This window comes from Dipodomys merriami, unplaced genomic scaffold (assembly GCF_024711535.1).
Source record: "Dipodomys merriami isolate MVZ:Mamm:240054 unplaced genomic scaffold, mDipMer1.0.p SCAF_1, whole genome shotgun sequence".
In the NCBI taxonomy this organism is placed as follows: domain Eukaryota; kingdom Metazoa; phylum Chordata; class Mammalia; order Rodentia; family Heteromyidae; genus Dipodomys; species Dipodomys merriami.
Window position 1 is genome coordinate 54,386,917 of NW_027202270.1, and position 27,768 is coordinate 54,414,684.

General features: G+C 38.2%; 1 protein-coding gene and 1 long non-coding RNA gene across 2 annotated transcripts in view; one reads left to right on the top strand and one right to left on the bottom strand.

Annotated features, from left to right (window-relative positions):
• The window catches only part of Pla2r1 (phospholipase A2 receptor 1), a 116,588-nt gene extending 95,963 nt beyond the window's left edge, over positions 1 to 20,625 (top strand). The window contains 10 exon segments of the mRNA XM_070022392.1: positions 4,732 to 4,849; positions 5,814 to 5,944; positions 6,128 to 6,275; positions 11,583 to 11,821; positions 13,764 to 13,932; positions 15,553 to 15,693; positions 16,639 to 16,755; positions 17,867 to 18,043; positions 18,782 to 18,814; positions 18,940 to 20,625. Of these exon segments, the coding sequence (XP_069878493.1) occupies positions 4,732 to 4,849; positions 5,814 to 5,944; positions 6,128 to 6,275; positions 11,583 to 11,821; positions 13,764 to 13,932; positions 15,553 to 15,693; positions 16,639 to 16,755; positions 17,867 to 18,043; positions 18,782 to 18,814; positions 18,940 to 19,241 (1,575 nt within the window). The 3' untranslated portion in view covers positions 19,242 to 20,625.
• On the bottom strand, positions 17,000 to 27,261 carry LOC138826967 (uncharacterized). Its single transcript, XR_011371914.1, has 4 exons — positions 27,080 to 27,261; positions 25,594 to 25,757; positions 24,390 to 24,468; positions 17,000 to 17,084 (listed from the first exon to the last, which is right to left on the bottom strand). It is a non-coding gene; the product is annotated as an uncharacterized lncRNA (long non-coding RNA).
• Positions 27,262 to 27,768: the final 507 nt, after the last annotated feature.

The window sequence follows — 27,768 nt, forward strand, 5'->3', positions numbered from 1 at the left end:
AACAGATAAATAAAAGTAAAGAATTAAAGGGCATAGCTTAAGTGCTAGACCACTTACCTTGTAGACAAGAGGCCCTAAGTTCAACCTCCAATATCTTATGTAGACAAAAGTTACAGAAGTCTATAAAAATATCTCACAGGCCGGACAACAGTGGCTTATGTCTGTAATCCTAGCTACTCCAGAAGCTGAGATCTGAGGATCACAGTTGAACAACAGCTTGGGCAGGAAAATCCATAAGACTTCTATCACTAGTTTATGACTAAAACGGTGAAGTGGAGCTCAATGGCAGAATGCTGTCCTTGAGCAAGAGCTCAGGGACAGTGCCGAGGCCCTGAGTTCAAGTCCTAGAACTAGTACAAAAATTTTTAATTATTAAAAATATATATTACATAGATTTATATAATTTATATATATATATATATATATATATATATATATATATATATATATACAGAAAAAACTGAAAGGTCAGAAGTTGTGGATCATTAGGAGAACAAAAAGCCAGGTACCAGTGGCCTGTAATCCTAGCCATTGAGGAAGCTGAGAGCTAAGACAGCAAAATCTGTAAGGCTCTCATCTACAATTAACTACCAAAAAAAATCTAGAAGTAGGAGCTGTGGTTCAAGGCACCAGCCTTGAGCAAAAAAGGTAAGGGACAATGCTCTGGCCTTGAGTTCAAGCTCTAGTACTAGCAATACATACATACATACATATATACATACATACATACATACATACATATGTAGAACAGAGCAGAATGTACTAAGGTCCTGTAGTGAGAAGAACTAAGACATTTAAGGAACTAAATGAAGCATAGAGCACTATAATAGAAGATAAGATCAAAGAAATAGATACAAGTAATATTGTGTTAATGTTTCTGGTTTGTTTTCTAAGAACAAAGGGAAGCCCCTGAATAGTTTTTAACAAGAGAAAAATAACCAGGACCAAATTATGAAAAGCACCACTCATGCAGTGGCAAGGATATATTAAGAGTAGGCCAAGATGAGAAAGGTAAGAACATTTTGGTAGCTACTGCAGAAGTCCAGGGGAAAGTTGAGTAACTTGGGGTAAGATGGTGGTGTAGTTGTCATGTGAGAATACAGAATACATGTGAGAAATGAGATGTCTAAATAAGAGCTAAAAGGGTGATAGTAAGGGTGGCAATGGCCCCAGGTTTCAGACTTAGATCACTGTGGGCTGACTGTGCCATTCATTGTTATTAGGAACACTGAGAAAGAGACGAGAGTTGGAGGAATATCTTGAATTCCATTTCAAAATGTTGAGCCAGAAATGTTTGATACACTGAAAAGTTTTATATTAAAAACTTGTTTGAATACAGCCCTTCTTAATTCATACTTACAATTAGAGATGCATTAAATTAAATCACACACTGCAAATTAGTAAGCAAACAATATAACATTAAGGATGCTGTACTTCATCCTGATGCTTTGATTTAATTATTAATATCACTATTCAACATCGTAAGTGTGATTTTAGAAACAATGAAGTTGTGGTAGTTGGAAACCACACTTCAAGCTAGTAAACCTTAGCTGAAGGAAATTTGGGCAGGTGGAGGGAGCAGGGGGAAGTGTTTATTGAACCAATGAAGTCCATTGGTATATATGAATGGTTCATTAGAGTGACTATCTGAACACAAGGTGGATTCGCATTAAATGATAAGACTTTAATAATTAGTGTGTGCCACTCCTTGGAAATTGTAATTAGAAGAAAAAGACAAAACTGAAAAGGAACAGATAAAAGGGTAGTTGTTATAAAAATTAAACTCCTTTAAAGCCAATTCAGTTTCTTTGTGAAGCAAACAAGAAGAAAGGGACCAGAAGAATTGAAATGCATTTCCTCTCTTGATTGGTACCTCAGCTTTCAGCTGGATCAGGGTTTCTTGTTTTTATCCTAAAAGCAGTGAGAAAGCTCTGGTAGGTTTATTCTGAACTGCCCTTTGAAAAGAATGATCTTGACACTAACATTTGGGGTTGGATAATGCTCTGGCCTGAGCCGAGCTTTGTTGGGAGTTTAACAATCCTGGAAAATTTGCTGATGTCAAAAGCAACCATCTTTTCAGTTGTAACAACAAAAATAAAAGCCTCCAAACCTTGTCAAAATATCCCATGAGGGGAAAAAATTTCCTTATGTGAGAAGCAATGGATGAAATCAAGTATGCTTAAGAGTGCCATTTTATAACTAAATGCTATGGGTTTGTATCTCCCTGAACTCAGTCAAAAAGCACAACCAGAATGTAAGAGTGGGAAAAGCAGGAGAAAAAAATGAGGGAAGGGGTAACAAATGTGACAAGAAATGGATTTATTACCTTCCTTATGTAACTGTAACCCCTCTGTACATCACCTTGATAATAAAAATATATATATTAAAAATAAGAAGAAGAGCACTAGGTTAATTTCCAAAAGCAATTCTTTCCCCAAGAAACAAAGCAGTGGGATTTATATTGGGCAATTTATACAAAGTCATATAGAAGACACTTTAGGGGCAGACATTTAAGAGCATGCTCAGCCTGAGGTCAGAGAAAGGCATCCTTCTATGAGCACATTCTGGGCACAGTCAGTTTTAGGGTCACAAAGATGGAAGCTACAAATGAGGTAAATCTGTTCTAGGTACCCAAAAGAATGAGAGTCTCTTGGTAATTCTTGGTTGAGTTTTCTTAAGTTTTCTCCAAAAGTTTTAGCTGAAACAAAGGAAAAGAACACTTTGAAGGTATTTTAATGTAGGAGTTTGCCCCTACATGTGTCTGCTTCACTTAGCAGCTAACAATCTGATAACCATTTCAGGGTCTATAGTTTTAGATTTTTGTTCCATAAATACTTACCAAGGATCTTCTCTGATGTGCTGTTCAAAGAGAAGTTAGACTTAGTCTTCTAAATTTAAGGAATTTATGATAGTGAGGAAGGGATGGGAAGTTTGACAAATTTAGAAATTAAAGAATTAAGGAGCCAGGCCATGGGGCTCACCAGTATCTGTAATCCTAGCTACTCAGGAGGCTGATATCTGAATATTGTAGTTCAAAACCAGCCCAGGCAGGAAAGTTCATGAGATTCTTATCTCCAGTTAACCATAACTTGGAATTATTCTGTAAGTGAGATTTTCTCCATAGGATGATCTTGGGATTTGGCCTATCAATGACCAAGCTTGGCTATGTTCATTGATGAGCAAATTAGTCATGAGAGATGAATCCTAATGAATCCCAAAGGGAAAAATCCTTTGCATTTGCATACTCTCTGAGTTCCCTGGCACTTAGTTCAATCTGTTATGCCTTTCTCTTCTATCTTTCCCTCTTGGATAACTCCTGTTGGTTCTACCAACATGCTTAAATTACCCTGAGTTCTTGAGTTGGGAGGAAAGCTTATCTTCATACCACTCCTGCCTAGTAAGAACCGTTCTATTTCTTTTTCCATCTCACATAAAGAAACATTTACAGACAGGAACCTCTCCTGAACAAGAATCCACACGGCAAATCCTACAGCCTATCTCTATGCCTTTTGATAGCATTGATGGCCAGCCTCCTCTGTTTCTCCTTCCTCCTAGGATTCCTTAAGTCCTGCCCTTGTTTCTCCCCACAGTGGGCTTATTTTTTTCCTACTTTTCTGGCTCTTCCTAAGGCAGTGACTGACCAAATGGCCAACTGAGCATTTAATAGATTCAACTACCTGGTGTGATTTAATTTACCATATTTCCTCCTACTTAAAGTGAGGAAGTATGTGTTTGTAAGTAAATTGTAACTAAGCCCTCATTGCCCCCTCATAGATTTCTTTGGGGGATGAAACCTGTCACTGTAAACTTTGCAAGTGAACTAACTGTTTTAGGAAGAGTGCTCTCAGAGTGCAGAAAGCCTGTGATATAATCTGTCTTGCCTAATGTGAATGCAGACAAAGTCACTCATTTGCCTTGAAAGCTGCTCTTGTTTAGATCAGTTTGGTGCATTTGAAGCAGTTGAGCGGAGGTGGGGAGTTCTTTTGTCCAATAAAAACGTATTTTTTTTTTCTAGCCTGATCTTGCATGGGAAATTTTGGGAAATTTTTAATTCACTTACTAAAGTATAAGAATAAACACTATTCTCCATCAGAAAGAATGACATTTCCCCATTTGTTAGGAAATGCAAAGGCTTGGAAAAAATTATATTAAGTGAAGTAAGCCAGGCCCAAAGAAACATAGGCCCCATGGTTTCCCTTATTTGCAATATCTAGTATAGGTATGAGTCAAGCGGAAAAGGTCAGATAATGTGATGTTAGGAAAACGAACCCTTAAATATGTATTTTAATGTTTTCGTTTCTTTCATGCATGTGTTTCTAACGCATTTATAAGATTATTTCTTTGTTGCTTTGTATGTCCCTCCCCCACAGTGTAACCCCCGCTTTCACTTTATTTGATGTAAGTATAACATGTGGGGGAGATGGGGACAAACAAGTCGTTTAAGGATTCAGGTGGACCTGTTGCAACAATGAGAAGTACAAAATGTCATGTCAAAACCAGCTTTACAATGTCGGTGAGGGGGGGGAGGGGGGTATGATTGGGTGAGGGGGAGGGGGAAGGCTGGGAAGGGAGGTGAAGGGTAAACAAAGGAGGAGGCTGCAATGCTTGGTAAGAAATGTATGCATTATCCTGCCCATGTAATTGTAACCCCTCTGTACAGTATGTTCTCAAATAAAATAAAATTTATTATTAAAAAAAAAAGAATAAACACTATTTTGTGTTTTTTGATAGTGCTTTTTGGTGAGGATTCCCGAAGACCCAAGCAATCTTAAGAACTGGACTGGAGCTCGTGACTTCTGTGTTGAAAATGGGGGGACACTAGTCACCATTGAAAGTGAAGTGGAGCAAGGTAGAGTACTAAGTGTTCAACCAAAAGAGCCATTCCTAATATGAAAATATTCCAAAAAATCCTAGCATTTTCAAGTCAATATAGAAAATACTCTAGGAGCTGGGAAGTGGCTCAGTGGTAGAGCGCTTGCCTTGCATGCATGAGGCCCTGGGTTCGATTCCTCAGCACCAGATAAGCAAAAAGAAAAAATCCGGAAGTGGCGCTGTGGCTCAGGTGGTAGAGCCTTGAGCTGAAGAGCTGAGGGACAGTGCCCAGGCCAAGAGTTCAGGCCCCACGACCGGACCCCCCCCCAAAAAAAAAGAAAGAAAGAAAAAGAAAATACTCTATTCCTGATGACAAAATTTTTCAGTTTGACCTATAAGGTTTTATGTTCTAAAATCTATAAAAGTTAGTTCACTGCATTGTTATAAACTGCTGAGTTTTGCAGGACTTGATTTCACCAGTAGCAGTGGAAAGAATCAGGATCTTATTACAATCTATATTTCCAACCAGCTAAAAAAAATCCTCTACCATAATTGCATATTATGAATTTTTAGATCTTTTCACATTTACCTCTTTACTTTGATATTTAGGCAATTACATGTTTTTACATGGATCAATATTTTGTAAGAGTTAGGGATACAGTTCACTGGTAAGGCAACTTGCCTAGCAAGTGCAAATCCTTGAGTTTTAGTCTCAACACCACCAAGACAAAACAAAATTATTTTGTTTATAAAAACATTGAATAAGCACTGGAAATTGTTCTGTTCATGATCTGATGATATCTCAGGTTATCCAGCTAATTCTCTAGACTACAAAAATGAAAGAAATTATATTACCTTAACAAGAATGAAGCAAAAAATTACTACAGCAGATTCATAATTATTGTTACCATCTAAATAAATCATAAGTATAAACAGCAGTTAACAATTACTCAAATGGTTTCAATAGTATTAAATTAACTAATGCATTTCTATTTTTTCAGCCTTCATTACTATGTATCTTTTTGGCCAGACCATTAATGTGTGGATAGGGTTACAAGATGATGATTATGAAAGATGGCTAAATGGAAAGCCTGTAGTATATTCTAACTGGTCTCCATTTGATGTAATAAATGTAAGTTTTAAGATTCAATATTTAGAAATCATTTAGGAAGAGATCTTATTCAAGCCTTGCTTACTAAAGATATGTTCTTTCTATATTTTGTAGGTATAATTTTTATTGGTTTACCAGTTTATGAATTTTTAATAATGCAATTTCATACATTTTCATGTTTTTATAACGTGTATTCTATTAAAGATTCCAAGTCATAACACTGCTGAAGTTCGGAAACACATTCCTCTCTGTGCCCTGCTGTCAAGTAATCCTAATTTTCATTTCACTGGAAAATGGTACTTTGATGACTGTGAAAAAGAATCCTATGGATTTGTTTGTGAAAGAATTCAGGGTAAGAAATTCTGGGGTGCTTATTCTTTTCATTTCCTTGGCCCGTCTTATCTTCCTTATTTGTTTTATGCAGCTGTATAACAAACAGATTCACAGCTAAGTATGTGGGATACTTGTTGTTTGACTTTGCATACATTTGTTCATTTAATCTCCACTCCCCTAGGACTATTCCTTTAGTTGTCTTCTAAGGACTGTTGAGGCCACTTGGCTAATGACCAGGGTTGCGATCCACTTTTAGTATCATACAGTAGCTTTATTGTTTTGTTTTGGGATTATTTATCTATATATTAGTCTTTTCCAGTACTATAATGAAGTTCATGGACTAACATATTAAAAATACTTTATTTTGGCTCAGGTTCTTGTCTGAAGTCAAGGGCTCTCATCAAATGATAATTCTCTTCCTAGCAGAGTCCTAAGGGGGCAAAGGGCATCACATGGTGAGATACAAGAGCTCATGTGGGTATCTCTTTTGGTCAATCTCCCTCTTTTCATAAGGCTACCAATATATAATCATGGGAACTCCACCCTGATCACTTTATCTACTCCTAATCAACTCCCAAAAGCCTTACCTCTAAACCTTATATAGTCAGATTAGGTTTCCACCCTTTAAATACCTCACAATAGAGATTAAATTTCAACACATAACTCTTTGGGGGACACATTGAAATTAGATCTAAACCATAGCAGAGTCTATTGAGATAATATTTTTAAAGTCACCCAGAAAATGTTGTAAAAGACTCAAAGAAACCACCAAGAAGCAGTGGCTCATACTTATAATCCTAGTTACTCAGGAGGCTGATATCTGAGGACCACAGTTTAAAGATAGCCTAGGCAAGAAAGTCCTTGAGACTCCAGTTAATCAACAAAAAAGCCAGCAGTGGTGGTATGACACAAGTGGTAGAGTGCTAGCCTTGAGCACAAAAGCTCAGAGGCAGTAACCAGGTCCTGAGTTCAAGTCCCAGTTCTGGCATTTAAAAAAAACTATCAATAATCAAGGAAACAAACCAACTCATATTTGCCCCTAGCATGATCTCTGTAGCCAGATACCACAAGTAGTGTATTTTGAGTCCTGATAGATAAACCTCACTCCCCAATGATTTCTGGTGTGAAATACCAACATCATATGTATTAGTCAGCATTGGTCCTACTGATGTGGGACTGTGGTAAAGCAGTGCCCAGGTGGGGGCATGTAGTAGAGCAAAACCCCTCACCTTATGGCCAGGAAGCAAAAAGAAAGGAAGAAGCATTGTGGGGCCCCACAGTCCCCTTTGAAGCATGCCTTTAATGACCTAAAGCCCTCAAAACAAGCCTCAACTCTTAAAGATTCTACTCCCTTCCCTCCCCTCAGCACCATATTGGGGACCAATCTTTTAATTCAAGAGCTTTGGGGAGATACTTACTATCCTAATCATAGCACTTTACTATCACAAATAGCAAATGGGAGTTCGTGAGCAGGGTCAATACCTTGTAAATGACTACAGCCATTGCATTGACCTAGTGCTCTACCATACCAGCTTAGAAGACCAATTTGTGTCTGGGGAAGATGGGTCCCCTGGGCAGCCTAGTATATGTATGCTCACTGGGGATATGAATTAGGTTTTTCTTTTCAGTGTCACATGCCTGTATCCTCAGGAACACAGTTCCAGCAAAGCTCCATTCCTGCCGCTCAGAACTAAAGGATACACAATAAGTACTGAATTAATGAAAAGAGTAGATCTTTAATTGCAATATGGGAAGAGAATAGCCTTGTAGGGAAGAGAATGATACCTGTAAATCACGTACTAGACACTCATAATGGCACACTGCCATATTGCCTTGGGTTTATGAACACTGTGCTGTAAAATCCTCAAGACAATTCTGTGAAATAGGACTAAGTCTTCCCATTTCATAGATAAAGAATTTACGCTTAGCCCAGTAACATATCAGATTTCTCAGTTGAATACCGTGATTTTATTCTCCTACTGTGATTTTGATCTCTTCTGGAGTATTGCTCTCTGATCTTTTGGGGACTCTGATATTTGGGGCCAAAAAACAGATATCCCTGGAAAGCAGTGTAGAAAAGTGGTAGAGAGACCACAGGCACTGGAGTGTCTACTCTGTAGAGATACCCACCCACCACTATAAATAAACTTCAATGACTTACCTTCCATGAACTTTGATACCAGCATCTATAAAATAAATAATAATTTCCCATATATTATAAATATATAAAGCTTAGCACAGTTCCTGCCATATATTTAACATATGATAGCATTTTTAAATTATTATTATTTCTGAAAAGTGTCACTGAGCTTATTTTTGCAAATTATAGTGAATTCCAAGTTCTGCTTTTCTTCTGTGAATACATATGTTTACATGGACCTTGAGACCACAGTTCTTACCTCCCTGAGAGAATAAAGAAATATGAATGAAAAGAGACACCAAAGCAGTCAAGACTACCCCCATCTCACCCCTGATCCAAACACACACACTGTTTGAAACTTGATTTCCAACAGATCTTTCTTTTCTAGGACAGTAAATGACAAAAATACCATGTACATTTGAGATTTATGGAGCCAATTACACATGGAGAAACTCACATACCTGAAAGTACAAATATATAAAGAGGGAAGGGTAAAAATATATGCAAGGAATTTCAGTTACTTCAATTTTTACTAATGGTTGTCATTTTTAAATAGCTATTTGGGTATTATACTGATTTTGTATAAGTAACCAAGGACTGGCTACATCGCTGTAAACAGATCTCTAGCAAAAAAACGAATCAATAATAAAAGTGCAGCCCATCACAAGTTAGTTAATAAGTAGGTTAATTTTATTTGGTTTTCTAATATGTGCCTGCTATATTAAGGTAATTTTCTCAAGTGAAAGCCAACTTTCCAGTTTGCCTTTTTCTTTATGTATTTTTTCTTATGCACTGGAGTTTTTAGGCTTTGAACTCTCACATGGTTTTTCCACTCATGATTAGCACTCTATCATTTGAGCCTTGCTTCTAGTTCAGGCCTTTTGCTAGTTACATGGAGATAAGAATGTCATGGATACTCTTGCACCAGCTCTGAACTGCGATCCTCAGATCTCAGCCTCCTGAGTAACTAGAATTATAGGCATGGGAAGTCAGCTATAGGCTATTTTTATTGAGGGGGGAATGTGTCCAGAGGAGGCAGGAGGAAAAAGAAACATTTGCTAAGTGATTGTTGTGTCTCAGGTACATTATCATGTATCCTAGGTGGATATCTCAAGATATTTTATCTATAGGAAGGCCTTAATTCAGTCATAAAATTTAAGGTTAAGGAAGATACAACCACAGCCAGTGGAAGAAACAGGATTAAATCAACAGTCTTCTGTTCTACCTACAACTCTTTCTAATCCCAAATTCAAGTCATTTCATCATTCATTTTCATGTTTTGATTTTTCTAGACTCAGTCTATCTTATGTAAGTAATTCAATAAGGACAAAAAGGCAAATGCACCTATTAAAGGGGAAATATCTGAAGGTCAAATACAGGCTAGCTTTTCTCAGGATCACAGCCCCTTAGGAACAGGCTAGCACCAATGATCATGTGTCAGAAACTCTTGTCTTTTACTTTGTAAATCTTGACTTTGAAAAGTGACATATTAATAGCTGCTGCTTGAAGGAGTTGTGTGCGTGTCTAGCATTTATTAACTTCTAGATTTTTTTCATTCTTCCTAGAATGTACACATTCTACTGAATATAATAAATCTCAAAAGTATAACCAAATGTTTGATCTGAAAACGTGCACTTGTAAAATTAGCTGTGCAATACAATATATGAGTACACAGCACAAGTTAATATGCTGTTATTAAGTTCCATCAAAGCAGCATATGAGGCAGGGAGTATGGCTAGTGGCACAAATCTGGATTAAGTAATCACTAGCAACTTGACCCAAAAGGGTCATTTTGACAAAGGATAGTAAAAGGAAATCTTGTAGAAAAGATTTAAATCATGTATATATGTTTGAAGATATTCATTCACTAAATTTCTTAAATGTTAAAATGCTTTAGCATTGCTTGCCTTTCAGGTAGTACCTTCATTTTGAAATAGTTAATTCTGAGCCCTGGTAGTCATGGTTCATGCCTCTCAGGTGGCTGATATGCAGAAAATGGTGGTTCAGAGCCAATCCAGGTGGAAAAGCTTGGTAGATTCCATTTCCACAATAACCAGAACCAAGTGGGGCTAGAGAACAACAGTTCAAGTGGTAAAATGTCAAGAAAGCAAGTATAAGGCCCTGAGTTCAAACCCAAATACTGCCAGAAAGAAAAGAAAAGAAAAAGAAAGAAAGAGAGAAAAGAGAGAGAGGGAGGAAGGAAGAAAGGAAGAAAGAAAAAGAGAAAGAGACACAAAGAAAGAAAGAAAAGAAAGGAAGGAAGAAAGAAAGAAAGAAAGAAAGAAAGAAAGAAAGAAAGAAAGAAAGAAAGAAAGAAAGAAAGAAAGAAAGAAAGAAAGAAAGAAAGAAAGAAAGAAAGAAAGAAAGAAAGAAAGAAAGAAAGAAAGAAAGAAAGAAAGGAAAGAAAGAAAGAAAGAAAGAAAGAAAGAAAGAAAGAAAGAAAGAAAGAAAAGGGGGAAGGGGGAGGTAGGGAGGGGGAGACAGGGAAGAAGGAAGGAAGGGAAGGGAAGGAAGGAAGGAAGGAAGCAAGGAAGGAAGAAAGGAAGCAAGGAGGGAGGGAGGGAGGAAGGAAGGAAATAGACCATGGTGAAATGAATCCATGCTATTTTCTGCCTCCTTTCTCATCCAGATGCTACAAATGGTCTTTGCAGATTCTCTGAAAATTTCCAGGCATCCTTGAATCATGTCTCATATATGTACTGGAAATATTTTAAACTCAACTACTATATTTATTGCATTTGAGGAATTTGCACAAAAATAATTCATGCTTCCTATATAGAAACTAATGTGAGGTTTGTTTTGTTCCTCTAGGAATGTAATTCAAAAAATATATTTTTTATTGTCAAGGTTATTTACAGAAGAGTTACAATTATATGTTAGATAATAAATACTTTTCTTGTCCTTTTTCTCCCACTTTCCTTCCCCACCCCATTTCTCCTCCCAAATTGTACAGATCATTTCCAATATTTATCTTGTGAGTATCGCTGTTGCATTGTTTGGTTTGTTTTTATTTTGACTTTTTAAAATAGAAGTATTACTTAAAGTAATGAAAAGTAAAATTCTATTCTATGCTAACCCTTAATTCTATACCATGATGTCACCATGATCTAGTGACAGGAATCCATGCTATATTCTGCCTCCTTTCTCATCCAGATGCTACAAATGCTTTTGTTGTTTTTGTCCTAGATTCTTCTGAACACCATATAAATACATCTGATATGTATCCAATCCCCAGTACCTTAGAATATGGAAACAGAACTTACAAAATAATTAATACAAATGTGACCTGGCATGGAGCAGTAAAAACCTGCCAGGTACATGGAGCAGAACTGGTCAGCATTTCAGACCAGTATCATCAGTCCTTCCTTACTGTCATGCTCAACCGACTAGGGTATGCCCACTGGATCGGGCTGTTCACGGCAAATGTAGGTGTCCTAAATTCCCTGGGGAAACTTTCTTTTTTTGGGGGGGGGGTTCGGTGGTGGGGCTGAATTCTGGGCCTGGGCGCTGTCCCTAAGCTCTTCAGCTCAAGACTAGCACTCTACCACTTGAGCCACAGCGCCACTTGCGGCTTTTTTTTTCTGTTTATGTGGTGCTGAGGAATCGAACCCAGGGCCTCATGCATGCAAGGCAAGCACTCTACCACTGAGCCACCTTCCCAGCCCTGGGGAAACTTTCATAATCAAGTTTCACTTCTACTTGCTCAGCACAGAAAACCATTTTCCAGAAATACAGTAAATGCAATTTGTACATAATTCACTTATATAAAAAATACTGACCAGCCTTAGGGAAAGCCTAGGACTACAACAACAACAACAAAAAAAAACGGGAGTATAGATCAGGTTATTATAAACAATCACTTGTGCAGTCTTCAGACAAAATGGTCTTTGTGGATTCTCTAAAAATTTCGAAGCACCTTTGAATCATGTCTCATATACATACTGGAAAACATTTTAAACTCAGCTACTATATGTATTGCACTAAAGGAATTCCCACAAACTCATGCTTCCTGTGTAGAAACTTGATTATTAATTAATTGAGTAGCCTTTGAATTTAACATGGGGTTTTGTTTTGTTTCTCTAGGGATGTAATTTCAAAAACAGATTTTATTTGTTTTTATTTTGGCTTTTTAAAATAAAAGAATTACTCAGAATAATGAAGAATAAAATTCTATTTTATTCTGAGCCTTAGTTCTATACCACAATGTTATCATCAGTAGTTTCTCGTGTGCCAACCAGAAATTTTCTCCACATATACACATATGGACCTGTAAGAGATGAATTTGTATATTATTTTGAAATAGAGATGAGATCATGTTTTACGTGCTGCCCTTAAACTTGTCTTTTCATTTAATATTTTTCATAATGTCCCAAGTGAGCACATAAAAATCTCATGCATTCTTTGGATATGCTGCAACTTAGTAAACCTTTCTCCTGTGAATGGGCACATGGGCTGTTCTTTTTTTCAAAGTTGTCAGCAAAGCACAGCAAATATCCTTGTCAGCTGAGGACACTTCAAGTTTTAAACACATGCTGCCCAATTGCCCTCCAAAAGTGTGCTCCACTTTATATGCCATAGGATGACATCTACTCTTTTCATATCCTTACTGTATTACCAAGATTAAATCTTCGATCATTGGGATAGGTAAAAGAATAATATTTTGTGATTGTCTATTGTCTGCTTGCATTACAGTATTTTAACTTTATCTAGTTAATTTTCCTCTATGCTCTCTGGATTCTCCATGCCATAAGACGATTTCCCACAAACCAAAAGTATTTTTAAAAATTAGTTAAGTTTCCTCTAATATTTTATGTTTGTTTTCAATTTTATGTTTGAATCTTTGACCTGGAATTTGTTTTTTTATAAAGAGCAAGTTATTGGTCCCATTTCCTTCTGATTACTTACCAAGAAATTATTGTGGCAAGAAGCCAAAGATACCTAAAACCAAAAAAAAATGGCATTCGTTGTAAATATTCCTTTTTGTCAAGCTACATTCATAAACTATCCTAGTGCCTATGAGAAAAGCATGTAAATAAGCTGGTGCCAGTGGCCTGTAATCCTATTTACTCAGGAGGCTAAGAGCTGAGGATCACAATTTGAAGCCAGCCTAGGCAGAAAAGTCCCCATGAGACTCTTATCTTCAATTAACCAATCAAAAAACAGATGTGGAGCTATGGCTCTAAGTAGTAGAGTGCTTGCCTTGAGCAAAAGTGCTCAAGGACAGCACCCAAGCCTGAGTTCAAGCCCCAGACCACCACCAACAACAACCATGACAACAACAACAAAAAAAAAAAGCATGGAACTAGAAATCTGATGATACCAACAACAATCTTGGCAAGGAAATGATGGCTCAATTTCCCTCCACAGAATGGTCTTAGTTTTGACTGGTCAGATGGGACCATATCTACTTTCTCATTTTGGGAAGAAGAGGAGCCATCCTTCCTTGGTGACTGTGTTTTTGCTGATACTAATGGACGCTGGCATACCACAGCCTGTGAGTCATTTCTGCAAGGTGCCATTTGTCATGTGCCCCCTGGTAGGTACAATTCTATTCAACTCAAGAACTACATACTGCTGTTCTGAGCAAGGATTTTGAGCATGAGTAGTAAGAAGTCTCTGCCCTCAAGAAGTTTCTGGTCTGCTCAGAGATAAAAATATGAATAATTGCCATACCAGGCATGGCTACAAAATGAGGAAAGATAGTAAATGATATGAGGATTATCATATGTATTTGAGAAAAGGCAGACAATCTTCTTGAAGTATCATAAAGCTAGGAGCTGAGCCTTGAAGAATAGGAGAAATGCAAAAGGGCAATCTTGGAACATGGAAAAGCATTCTGAGAGAAAAGCTTGAGCAGCCACAGAGCAATGGCAGGACTGGGTGTGTATGAGGCGAACTTCAGGTTAATATTTGCCTAGATCACAAGTTAGGGTAGAGGGAGAGGTGGCAAATCAGACTAGAAACTGGGCCCTTGTGTATGAAGGACCTTGACTGAGGATCTACTTTTAAGACAAAAATTAATAGGATTCTAGAACCTGTCTGGTCCTACACTTAACCTCACTCACATAAAATTCACCTGGCCAATCCCTCTACAAAAATTAAATAAGCATTACACTGTTCCAGAATACTTTAGGAAGATTCCAGCTGTCCATCAATAGTATCAAGAACAGAAGCCACGTTTCCTCCTTCACTGATGTGCTGTTTATCCCATTTTACCAAGTCCTCTCTCCATCTATTATTACAATGTGTGTACAGTCCTTTAACATTTGTTGGACTTCTTTTAAATATGTCATTTTGTAAAAGTGCACTGCTTACTATATTCATGGTGCTATATCAAATAACATACACACGCAATTGTAAATTAAAACAACTCAGGATCAAATATACTATCTGCATAAATAAATATATTTATAACTGAATATCTGTATAAATAAACATTTAGAAAAAATTACTTTGGTTTCTAAGACATCCTAAAAGCTGTCCTGTTTTTTATAAGAATGCATCCATTCAGGGCTTAGGAAGCATCAGGTGCCAACTTGTCAAATTGTAAGAAAGGAAATTATTGGTTCATTTTTAATAGATAAAGAAATCAAAGGACAGGTTGATACCTCTAAGGCCAGGTCAATGATCTCAGCACACAAATGTCTGGTTCTTAGGCCTGTCCTCTCAAAAAAATTTTATTTTATGCTATGTTATTTTATGATACATTATGATGCTTCACTCATATTTTCCCTCATAGGCTTGCTACCAGGTAAGATTTTTTTTTAACCTGTGATACTCAGCACAGAATGGAACCCATTTTATACATTTTGAAACCCTTTTTCTAGCATCTTTCCACTGACACTCTTTCAGCTGCAACATCCTCCAGACCTCCCAACCTTTAGGAAGGATACCAGTCATAAATATGAAAGACAGCCACTTCATCTAACCAACCCTCAAACTAAGCCTATAAACCCCACTATGTTTAGGAAAATATTGTTTCTGCCAGGAAAGCAAAAGAAAAAAGAAACTAGCTGGTTTGTAATAATTTACATTAAATCCATTCTTTCAGACTCACATATATTTATTTTGGTTTTTCACAGAATGTAATATAAGGTTTATCTCAATGTATGAACCCAGTCATAACCCTGAAATAATAACTGCTTTTTCCTCATAGAAACAAAGCCATTTGAGCATCCATTGTTGTGTTCAGAAACATCTATTCCTTGGATAAAATTTAAAAGTAATTGCTACAGCTTTTCTACAGTCCTAGACAGTTTGAGTTTTGAGGCTGCTCATGAATTTTGCAAAAAGGAAGGTAATTCTTTTGTGATGCTAAAATGCTTTCATGTGCTCCTTCTTGATGTTTTAGTAAACAACGGAGTCTTTGTCACTTGCTGATTATTTAGTGACTTTAGAAGCAATAAAAACTTTTGGAAAAAAAAAAACTACTGAAAATGCTTACTTGAGAGGAAACTAATAAATGCAATTCAATGTCCAGTGTAGCATTTGAAAACTCAACAAGATGCATCTTCGAAGAAAATACTCCCTTTGAATGCATTTGTATAATGAATTTTTAATGTTTTTAAAGTTAACATTTCAAGATTTTATGGTTTTATTTTTTAAATTGCAACCAAAATCACTTATTAATACTGGAAAATTGGCGGGCACCATTGGCTCATGACTGTAATCCCCCTACTCAGGAGGCTGAGATCTGAGAATCTCAGTTTAAAGCCAGCACAGAAAAAGTCTGTGAGACTTGATCTCCAGTTAACCAGAAACATGCCAGATTGATGGTGTGACTCCAATGATATAAATCCAGCCATGAGCAAAAAAGCTAGGCAAGAGTAAAAGGCCCTGAGTTCAAGCCCCAGTATTAGCATAAAAAAAGAAAAGAAAGAGGGAGAAAAGGGAAGAAAGGAAGGAAGAAAGGAAGAAGGGAGGGAGGGAGGGAAGAAAGAAGGGAAGGAGGAAGGAAGGAAGGATGGAAGGAAGGAAGGAAGGAAGGAAGGAAGGAAGGAAGGAAGGAAGGAAGGAAGGAAGAAAAAGTAAATTTAGGGTCTGAGGGTATAGCTTAGTGGTTACATTTGCCTAGGATATGTAAGGTCTTAGGTTCAATCCATAACACCACAAAAATAAAGTGTTACATGACAGAAATGTTTAGATGTCAAAACCTGACCTTCCCAAGTAATGGTATAGGAAATTAAATTATACTTATGTGAAAATACCAATACTCGCTCATGTCTACTTGTGTCTTCTACAGGATCTAACCTTCTAACAATCAAGGATGAGGCTGAAATCTCATTTCTTCTGAAAGAGCTTTTTGCTTTTGGTTCTTCTGTCCAGATGGTTTGGTTGAATGCTCAATTTGACAGTAACAGTAAGTGATTTGGGGAAAGGAGAGGACAGGGCATAAATAAATACACAGTTGTTAAGGCTAATGATAATAGCATGTGTGAGCCAGAAAACTCTCTTTGGACACATTTGCTGTGAAAAATAGCGTGAAACACAAAGCCATTTTTCCCCCAAAACAACCTTGTTATGCTCTTCTGTACTCTCTTATCCTTTGAAATAATCCCATAATACCAAGGCATAAAAACAAACAAGTTTACCTTTTTATTTACTGTGAAGAATGGTTGGCTGGAATTCTGTTCACAGACTTAGTTGTTACATACCAAATCCATATTGACTTGAAAGCAGCCCATGTTCCTAAAGGGTAAAAAAGTACTACAGAGTTACAGAAATGTTTCAGTCATCAATTGTGCTATTAGAATTCTTACTTGCTGCTCATCAAAACCAGAGTTTGTACTAAAATGGAAGCCTGGTATTCTTTTATGTAATTGACAGTTATTGAAAGGTACTTGTAAAGAAAATTATTTTAATTTGGCATGGAGAGCTTGTTATCTTGGTCTACCAAGGTAGGTGGTGAGCTCATCCTTGTGAGAAGTATTTTAATCACTGATAATGTTTAGAATTTCTAAAGGTGGTGATAATAAAAGCAGACTGAATATCAGTTCATTTTGTTAAATCCTTTACAGAATGCATGTGTGCACACATGCATGCACACGTGTGTGCACACATACACATTATTACCTATACACAGGATAAACTTTCCACCACCCCTTCTCTTGTGATACATGAATGGCTAACATTTAGAGACAATTACTACAAATTGAGCCATTTTGTAACTATATAGACTTCCAAATGACTCTTTGATTTAAATGATTTCTTTAAATTGGTTAGAAATTATATAGAATAGTTAAAATTCAAACTGTTAGGTCAATGAACAGGGTATCCAAAACACTATAGCTAAAATAGAGGACTGCTTACATGAAAATTTTATTAATAACTAGCTTTTGATGTTGAGTTCATTCATGAATATACTCCCTGGGTAGGAGTCCTATTGAATTTAGGTTTTATAGTTTCTTCCAGTCTTAATAAGTTTGATAACTATGTACCTTAAGGTATGATAGTCAACAATTTTTCTACAGATGAAACTATAAGGTGGTTTGATGGAACACCTGTAGATCAGTCAAACTGGGGTATTGGGAAGCTAGACATGGACCACCTCAAATCCCATCCATGTATCGCCCTGAAGATCCCAGAAGGAGTGTGGAAGTTATCCTTATGTCAAGATAAAAAGGGATTTATATGCAAAATGGAGGCAGGTGGGTAAAGTCAGAGAAGATTCTTCATTTTGTTTCTACTCTAATATTGACCTACCACCACTGAAGCATTTAAAGATTTGTTTGGTTGGTTTGGATTGTTGTTTTTACCATGTGCCTTATGTAGCCTTGAATCGTCCAGTGAATACCAGGGTTACATGATTCCTAAAATAGTCATTTAAAGGTTCTCAAATACAAGTATTGGGAAAGTATTTAGATAGATTCTGGCAAGAAGTTATGTGTCAAACAAGTCAAAGAACATAACAGTTCTTTCTTCCTCTGATATGAAGAAAAAAGCCATAAGCCAATTAAAGGCTCTCATGAGTTTCTTGTGTCATCTTGGTTATTAAACTAAAAAAAAGGCAAATAGAACTAGAATATAAACTAGCAATCTCCATTCTTATTCTGCTATTCAGTGTATATATTTGTGAGCACTACTAAAACTGATAATAAAAATCAATAAATCAAGGATTACCAAATTTTTCTTATAAAGGGGCAGATAGTGAATGTTTTTAGCCTTTGAAGGTCACATGGTTCTTCTTACACTGGCATTGCTTCATTATAATAGATACAGACAAAGAGATAAATGCCTGACCACGGCTGAGTTCCATTAAAACATTACTTATAAAAACTGACGACTAGATTTGATCCATGGGCCATGGTTTCCTAATCCTGCTGTGATGAGTTAATTTTATTGAATTAAAATAAATCTTTCATTTTGATTTTTCTATTTGATTTTAGATATTCACATTGCAAAGGAGCAACCAGGAAAAGGTAAGATTGGAACAGTAGGGAGCATTTTGAGTTTTCTTAGAAATAACGAAGTAGAAAGCAAGTGTGCAGTAGTGTCTGCCTTACTTCCTGTCACTGAGGCTTTCCTGTTGCTCCTCTGCTTTCAGGACCCAGTCATGGCACTGTTCCCCTTGCGGTTGCACTGACCTGGATCATACTTCTGGCCATTCTCACACTTGCCTTCTGCATATACAAGCGGAATGGTGGCTCTTTCCGGAGACTTACAGGGTTGGGACACCCTTACTATCCTACAATCAACTTTAGTACTGTACATTTAGAAGAAAATATTCTCATTTCTGATTTTGAAAAAAAAATAGCTGTTGGTAATGAAGCCAGACAATGCCTAGCTCTGAAGAGGATGAAAGAAGACTATAAGAGGAGTCCCGAGTGTGTTCCCCATCAACCATAGGCCATTACCATGTGAATTCTGTCAATCTTTTAATTATTGTTAAAGTAATTACTGGTTATGGTTGGAACCAAATCAGATGGACTTTGATTTATTCAATACCCTAAACTTTAATCCATTCTAAAAAGTGAAAAGTTAGGCAAAGGTTATCATTCAGAAAAATGGGAACTATTTTTTTATCCCCCTTTAAAAATTCTCAAAAATAATAGCAATGTTTATATTAAATAGCTCCAACCAGAGCTGGGAAGGTAGCTCAATGGTAGAGCACTTGCCCTGCATGTATGAGGCCCTGGGTTCAATTCCTCAGCACCACATAAGCAGAAAAAGCTGGACGTGGCGCTGTGGTTCAAGTGGTAGAGCGCTAGTCTTGAGCTGAAGAGCTAAGGGACAGTGCCCAGAATTCAGGCCCCAGGACCGAACAAAAAAAAAAAAAAAACAATAGCTCAGTCTAAAATGTGGGGGGAATTTTTTAATTAATATGGTACTTATACAGATATTTATTTATAGTTATTCCACTGAGAAAGAAAGAGGAAGCAAAACAAATTTTAAAATATTATACCTATATTACTTGAAGAAAAGTCTTTTGAGAAGGTTCTCATTGGTTTCTAATTCAGTCATTTTTTAATAGCCAAGTTTGGAAAGTACTAATTTCCAAACTTAAGCCTTATACATTCTGGGGTACCAACTGATTAGTAATTCATAGATTCTGGTAATACTGATTTTCATTAAGTCTGACTTCTCAAGAAAAAGGAGAAGAAAAATTACCATTCTTTAAATAGTAAAGGTCTTAGCAAGCAACATATTTTCATGAGCAACCACACTGTTAAAATTTAAATAAAAGCCTTCAAATGCTAAATGAGTATTCAGCTTTATATTTTAAAGCATCTTATAAATAAGCATAGAAGAGCATATTGAGACTTGAATACTATTTAAACTCATGGGCTTCATTAATAACTGGTGATATACAATAATACATAACATTTCAACAACCAGGAGCTAGAGTATAAATATATATCTGTATATGTATATAACTTGAATTTAATGGGGAGGTATTGAGGATGTGAAGTAAAGTGCTGCTAGAATCAGGCTAAAGGAGATATTGAAAAGTACTGAGGAAAGCAGAAAAGGTCAGATAAGGTGATGTTAGGAAAATGAAACCTAAGAGATGTATTTAAATGTTTTTTTTTCTTTCGTGCATTTGTTGCTAACGCATTTATAAAATTATTTCTTTGTTGCTTTGTATGTCCCTCCCCCACAGTATAACCCCTGCTTTCACTGTATTTGATGTCGGTATAATTTGTGGAGGGGAAGGGGAAAAACTAGTCGTTTAAATAAGGATACAGATGGACCTGTTGCAACAATGAGATGTACAAGTCGTTATGTCTAACACGAACTTTACAACTTTGGTGGGGGGGTGAGGGGGAGGATTGGGGGGGAGGCTTGGAAGGGATGGGAAGGGGAAACAAAGGAGGAGGCTACAATGCTTGATAAGAAATGTACTCATTATCTTGCCCATGTAATTGTAACCCCTCTGTACAGTTTTTCACAATAAAAAAATAAAAATAAAAAAAGAAAAGTACTGAGGAAATTATTCACCAGGAGTACCTTTTTTATAAACGAGTTGGCTTAGGTGTTTTGTTTTTCTTAATAAACTCCAATTTCTGGAATCTATCTCCTTTTGGATTGGTCTAGTTAGTGCAGTTGATTCAATAAGACTGAAAGTATGATATTGTCTGTAAATTTAACTTTTTATAAAGAAAAATGGCTCCATAATCATGACCCAAAGTTTACCTGTTACATATTTACCAAGTTTTTATTCTAGCAATTGGGTCCAGGGTGAGCAAGTCAGGAAGATCCTAGTGTTCATGGCACTTATTTTCTAATTAGGGAAACCCAACAATAATCTAGTAAAGAAGTCTCCATCTAGAAAACTGCAGGTGGTTATGTGATAGAGAGAAATGCTGAATCTCAGGGCCTCTCTGGATGTGCAAAGTGATTATTACAACCAAATGCCTCAGTGCTGGTACCCACTAGTCACAAGGATGGACTCCAGGAGAAAGAATGAGTGGATTTTTAAATGGCAAATCCAGTATCATTAGAAACACAACTTGAAGAACAGACTCTATGAACTAAGTCCTCATGGCCTAAGTTAATACTATTTGGTACTGTGGTGTAGTTTTACACAGTAGGACAATTCACCTTCACACATTCATAATTTTTCTAAGTCCTAGGACTTCTTTGTGTGTGTGATATGTGTGTATATGGTGTGTGTGATATGTGTGTAGAGTGTGTGTCAGTGGTAGTGTGTGTGTGTGAGAGAGAGAGAGACAGAGAGAGAGAGAGACACAGAGAGAGAGAGAGAGAGAGAGAGAGAGAGAGAGAAAAGAGAGAAAGAGTAATAAGGTTAGAACTCAGGGCATGGGCATTATCCCTTAGCTTTTTCACTCAAGGCTGGCACTCTACCACTTAATCCACAGCTCCACTTTTGGATTGTTGCTGGTTAAGAAGTTTCACAGACTTTCCTGTCCAGGTTGGTTTTGAATGGCAATCCTTAGACTCTTGAGTTGATAAGATTACAGATTGAGCCATCACCACCCTGAAAGGACTTCATTTTTTAAAATATATGTAATATTGTACTTGTATATTTATGACTCAGAAGAATAATTGACTTGAACTAACCAGATGATATTTTTAAAAAGCTCAATCTGCTAAGTGAAATTAAAATTCTGTTCTTTTCAGCAAATTTAGTAAAAACTGTAATCCATTAGCCCTTCAACCAAAGTATGTAACCAAACATTACAATTTGGGGAAGTAAGTCAATAGAAAGGGGTTTCTTTTTTTTTTTTTTCAGAAAGACAGTATCCCTTGTCAATGGTCTGTGTTTGATATTTAATACTGAGCCATGTTTTTACGTATATCCACCCCCCCCCCCACCTTTAAAAATCCTAAGAGAAACTTGTACATCTTTATAGGAACTGGGTAATGCAAAATCTCAGATTTTTGTATTAGTAATATTTTGAATCCTTCTGATTTCTAACAGTTTTCTTCCAGATTAAATGCTTCTTGTATTGGAAGCTCCATTCGCTACTAGATGTGGGTTAGATATCTCATTAGATTAAAATTCAGTCTTAAGAGTTTCTTCCTCCATGGGGCTGGGAAGGTGGCTCAGTGGTAGAGCGCTTGCCTTGCATGCCTGAGACCCTGGGTTTGATTCCTCAGCACCACATAAGCAAAAAGAAAAAAGCCAGAAGTGGCGCTGTGGCTCAAGTGGTAGAGCGCTAGCCTTGAGCTGAAGAGCTGAGGGACAGTGCCCAGGCCCAGAGTTCAGACCCCACGACCGGACCCAAAAAAAAAAAAACAGAGTTTCTTCAAAGCCAACCTAGGAAACATGGGGGTACTTTGTCAAAATAAAATAAAATATGAAAGTGAGAAAGAAGGAAGAAAGGAAGGTGGAAAGAAGGAAAGGTGGAAAGGAAGAAAGGTGGAAAGAAAAGAGTAGATGGAAAGGAAGGAAGAAGAAGAAAGAAAAGAAGGGATAAAAACAGAATCAGAACAAAAGGTACTAATTAATTCTGCCAGTGCTAAAGAAAAAGGCTTAACATAGTAAATGATATATAGTAAATGATATAAAACTGGAAAAAATTTTGGATAGAGTAGCCTTCTTTGATGTCCACCAGCTCACTCCTCCTTCTCCCAACTCCCTAGCAGTACTGGGGACTGAACCTAGGGCTCATGCTTACTAAGAAAGCATTCTCCCCCTTGAACCATGTCCCAGCCTTTTGGTATTTTGGCTTTCATTTGGTTTTTGTTGTTGTTTTTGTTGTCATCCTTGTTTCTTTTCAACCTCTGCCTCTGAAGTACCTGGGATTGGTTGGTATCTTTTTGAGTTAGGAAACAAGTTTTTATTTTTGTGTTAACCACAAAGAAAAGGTGTATTAGAGTGATGTATGGTTGACTTTTGAGTCCCCAGGAAATAGTTACAACAAGGGTAAGTGTTATTCCCTGTATGCTATGGTTAAATCCACTGAACACCAAATTGTTTATAACAATTTGTAGATTTTAAAAGGCAAATAAATCTGGATTGATGATCATGTTATGCCAAGGTCACAGGACCCCCACCAAGAAGACCACCGAGAGTCAGACTCTACAGCTGTTTTATTTAAACAGGCTGCAGCTCGGGCCTCGTTCTACACTCCAACACAGCGGAGCCCAGGAGGAGAGCCCCAAACTAAGGATTTGCAGGTCTTATAAGGGCACACTACCAGGTGGTTTAGCTGTGTTTAGCATGTGTTGCTCTGCTCTGAAACAAGCAACAAATGGTCACTGCCTCAAATACTCTATCCTTTCATCCCCCCCCCCCCTTGACTTATGGTCCTGAGCCACAATCTTGTGGCTCTGGCCCAAAACTAAACTCTAACAGCTCTTGATCTTGAATGGGTATACCAATAACAATCAGTCCATTTTTCTTTTCTTGAGGCATATGCAGAGTGGTTGGGTAGGATGCCTGGAGACTTCCCATGTTTCCCCATGGTCGTCCAGTGCAAAGGGGTCAGCCAGTCTGGCATGGGAGCAGTGGATCCAAGCAGCAATGTCATCCACCTTAAGGGCAGTAGGTGTAGCCAGTAGCACTATATAAGGTCCTTTCCACCGTGGTTCCAGAGATCTCAAGTTGTGCCTTTGAACAAACACCCAGTCCCCTGGTTTAAACAAATGGAGGGTAGGAATCGAAGCAGAATCATATAATGCTCTAAGCTGGGGCCACATACTCTTATGCACCAGATGTAAATAGTCAAGCTTACACAGAAATTCAGTATCATCCAAATCAGCATGCAATTCAGTCTGAAGTCTAGGGATAATGGGTGGAGGGTGTCCATACAATATTTCAAAAGGAGTAAAGCCAAACCAATAAGGTGAATTTCTTATTCTAAACAAGGCAAAAAGAAGGAGCGATACCCAGTCTGCGCCAGTCTCCAAGGCCAAGTTAGTTAAGGTCTCTTTTAGAGTACGATTCATTCTTTCTACCTGCCCTGAACTCTGGGGTCTATAAGCACAGTGCAATTTCCAATCCGTCCCCAGTGCTGCGGCTATTCCCTTACTTTTGAGATGAAGGCTGGTCCATTGTCCAACCTGATGGTGGATGGGAAGCCATACCTGGGTAGGACTTCTTCCAGGGTCTTCTTAGCCACGACATTCGCAGTCTCATGCTTTGTTGGGTAGGCTTCAATCCATCCTGAAAAAGTTTTAATTTCTGTGAAGTCTACTTCCCAATATTCACCTGGCCTATCTCCACGGAGGCGAGCTCCTTTTGTAACCGGTTGTCTGGGGGCACTGGTGAGCTGACAGGCTTTACAATTTTTAATAATGTCCTCAATGAGTTGATTTCCTTGCCTAATTTTTACTTCTGAGTGTTGGAGCAAGTCCTGCATTCTTCGGGTTCCCATGTGAGAGACCCGATGGATTCTCTTAAGAATCCCCTTACCCAATCTTTGTGGCAAGATAAGTTTCCCCTCACCAGTTTTCCACCAGTCTTTGTTTCCTTCTCTGTCCGAGGGTTTATAGGCCATGGGAATTTTATTTATCCACTCCAAGTCTTCTTGGGAGTACTGAGGCTCAGGAGGCAAAGCTCGTGGCCCTGGGTCTACTAGAGTCAGTACTTCCACTCTGGGCTGGAGGGCCGCCTCCTTAGTGCCTGATCGGCCAAGTTATTTCCTTTGGTTATAGAATCAGTTCCCTTTTGATGGCCAGGGCAGTGCATAATGGCAATATTTGCTCTTTCCTATATGGCCTGGAGTAGGCTTAAAATTCCCTCAGCTGTCAGCAGCCCCCTCTCTTGGTAAATGGCTCCATGGACATGCACAGTGGCAAAAGCATACCGACTGTCCATGTAAATGTTTAGTCTCTTCCCTATGCTCGGCATGTGATAGTGGCGAGTCCAACAAGTCTGGCCTCTTTTCCTTGGCCCGGTCTCTCTTTTCACACTCAATTTCACGTTCTCTGTCCTTCCTTTCCTGTCTTTGCTCCTCTGTCTCCCTCTTATTGTAAGCCTTTTCTGCCGCAGCTACTAGATCCCTAATAGACTTCTCACCAAGTCTGTCTAGAGCCTGCAACTTTCGCTTTATGTCTGGTGCAGCTTGATTTATACAGGCAAACATAATCATCTGAGCCAACTCCTGGGTCTCAAGATCATACGGGGTATATTGACTAAACACTTCCATGAGCTGCTCAAGATATGCTGCTGGACTTTCACTTCCTCCCTGTCTTACATCATAAACCTTGGCCATATTAGTAGGTCAGCGAGCTACCGCCTTGAGACCTGCCAACAGAGCCTGGCGATAGATGAGGAGTTGCTCCCTACCTTCAACCTTATTGTAGTCCCATGTTGGTCAGATCTCAGGAAAATAGGCAGCGATCAGGGCAGGATCCATGATGGGCGCTCCTGTGGGGCCAGGGATATGTTTCCGGGCTGCCTCTCGGATACGGTCTTTCTCTTCAGTGGTAAAAAGGACCTGTAAAAGCTGACTGCAATCATCCCAAGTGGGCTGATGAGTAAAGAGAATAGTTTCAAGCAAGCGAATTAAATCCTGGAGTTTCTCAGAAAAGGGGGCATTTTGTGTGCTCCAATTGTATAGATCACTGGTAGAAAATGGCCAATATTGGAGTTGCTGTTGACCATCTGCATCCACAGGACCCATGGCGCGTAAGGGAAAAACAGCTGCATTAGAAGGGGGGTTGATACCATGTCATCGAGTGACTGGCCTCTCAGAAACTTTAATTAAGGGCAGGTGCTGAGGGTCTTATAGCTCCCTCCTCTTGATCATTCTCAGGTTCTGCAAAAGGAACCTGGGAAGGGGAGTATGGGGGAGGAAACATTTCTTCTTCCAACTTATCTCCCTGAAAAACTGGGGGGTACCTTTTCTTTTCCTCTTTCTCAGTTTCTTTTTGTAAGTCTAGGAGGCTAGATGGAGTGGTGCCCATGGTTTCCAGTTCCATCAGTTGTTCAGTCCAAAAAACAATAAACAGTACAAACAAAACACACGCAGGCCTGACAGTTACGAAAAAGAAAGCTTATGAAGTGGAGATCTCCCAAATTGGTCCGCTGACTCCTGTAATGGGACACCCACGCCCCACAGCAGAAGGAGCAGACCCACAGTGGGTGAGTTGGTCAGTTCCAGCCCAACACCAAACCGACCCCCGCCCCACAATTCACACGGGCGAGGTTCCAAGGACCCCCCTCCGCCCCCTCCCCCCCCCCCCCCCGCTCCACACGGCAGGGTTACCCCCACCCCACAAGAGGAACTCCCAGTTCCTCCAGGGTTGTTGTGCAAGCGCGTCTGCTTCAACAACCTTTTACGAATTGGAGCAGCGTCCTCAAAAGGAAAAATGAAAGTAAAACAGACAAACGACAGGACAAGACAAATTAACAAGACAGCGCTGTTTTACCTTTGGAGTCTGAGGTCTCGGGGGTCTTTGGGGACTATCCCAGATGAGCCCCCACTAATATGTTATGCCAAGGTCGCAGGACCCCCACCAAGAAGACCACCAAGAGTCAGACTCTACAGCTGTTTCATTTAAATGGGCTGCAGCTCAGGCCTTGTCCTACACTCCGACACAGCGAAGCCCAGAAGGAGATCCCCAGCTAAGGATTTGCAGGTCTTATAAGGGCACACTACCAGGTGGTTTAGCACCATGTATTGCTCTGCTCTGAAACAAGCAACAAATGGTCACTGCCTCAAATACTCTATCCTTTCAATCATATATGACATTCAAACACTAACCTAAACAATTTCAATTTAAAAATCTGTACCAGGGCTGGGAAGGTGGGTCAGTGATAGAATGCTTACCTTGCATGCATGAGGCCTTGGGTTCAATTCTTCAGCACCACATAAGCAGAAAAAGCCAGAGGTGGCGCTGTGGCTCAAGTGGAAGAGTGCTAGCCTTGAGCTGAAGAGTTGAGGGACAGTGCCCAGGCTCAGAGTTCAGGCCCCACAACAAACAAAAAATAAAATAATAATAATAATAATAAATAAAAAAAGAAAAATCTGTACCATGTATGAGCAACATAATTAATATGTATCCTGGCTCTCATAATTCTTGAGTATAAAAATACCAGCCTATATCCAATGGAACTAAAGTTAATGAACATTAGAAATAAACATTTAAAAGTTGCATCAATTTTAGAAATATTGACTTAGTTGCTGATGGTTCTCTAAAGCCTAATAAAATGTTGGGTATCTTGAGTTATTTTCAAGAATTTACAGTATTTGTAATTTTGTCTCTGTCCTTAGCATCTAACAAAAATGACCAAACTTCAGATTTGTTCATTTTTATGTTGTTAAATTTGAAGTACTATACAACAGATCATAGGCAGTTTTTTAAAAAAATTCAGCATTAATGTTCATGCTCAGAAAGTGTCAATATTTTAGATATATTTATAATAGACTCATTCATTTCATTTCATAAGTCAATTTCATTATTGTTGCTGCACTTTAAATGCTTTTAGAGAAAAGTCAACAAATGTGTCCAATTCTGA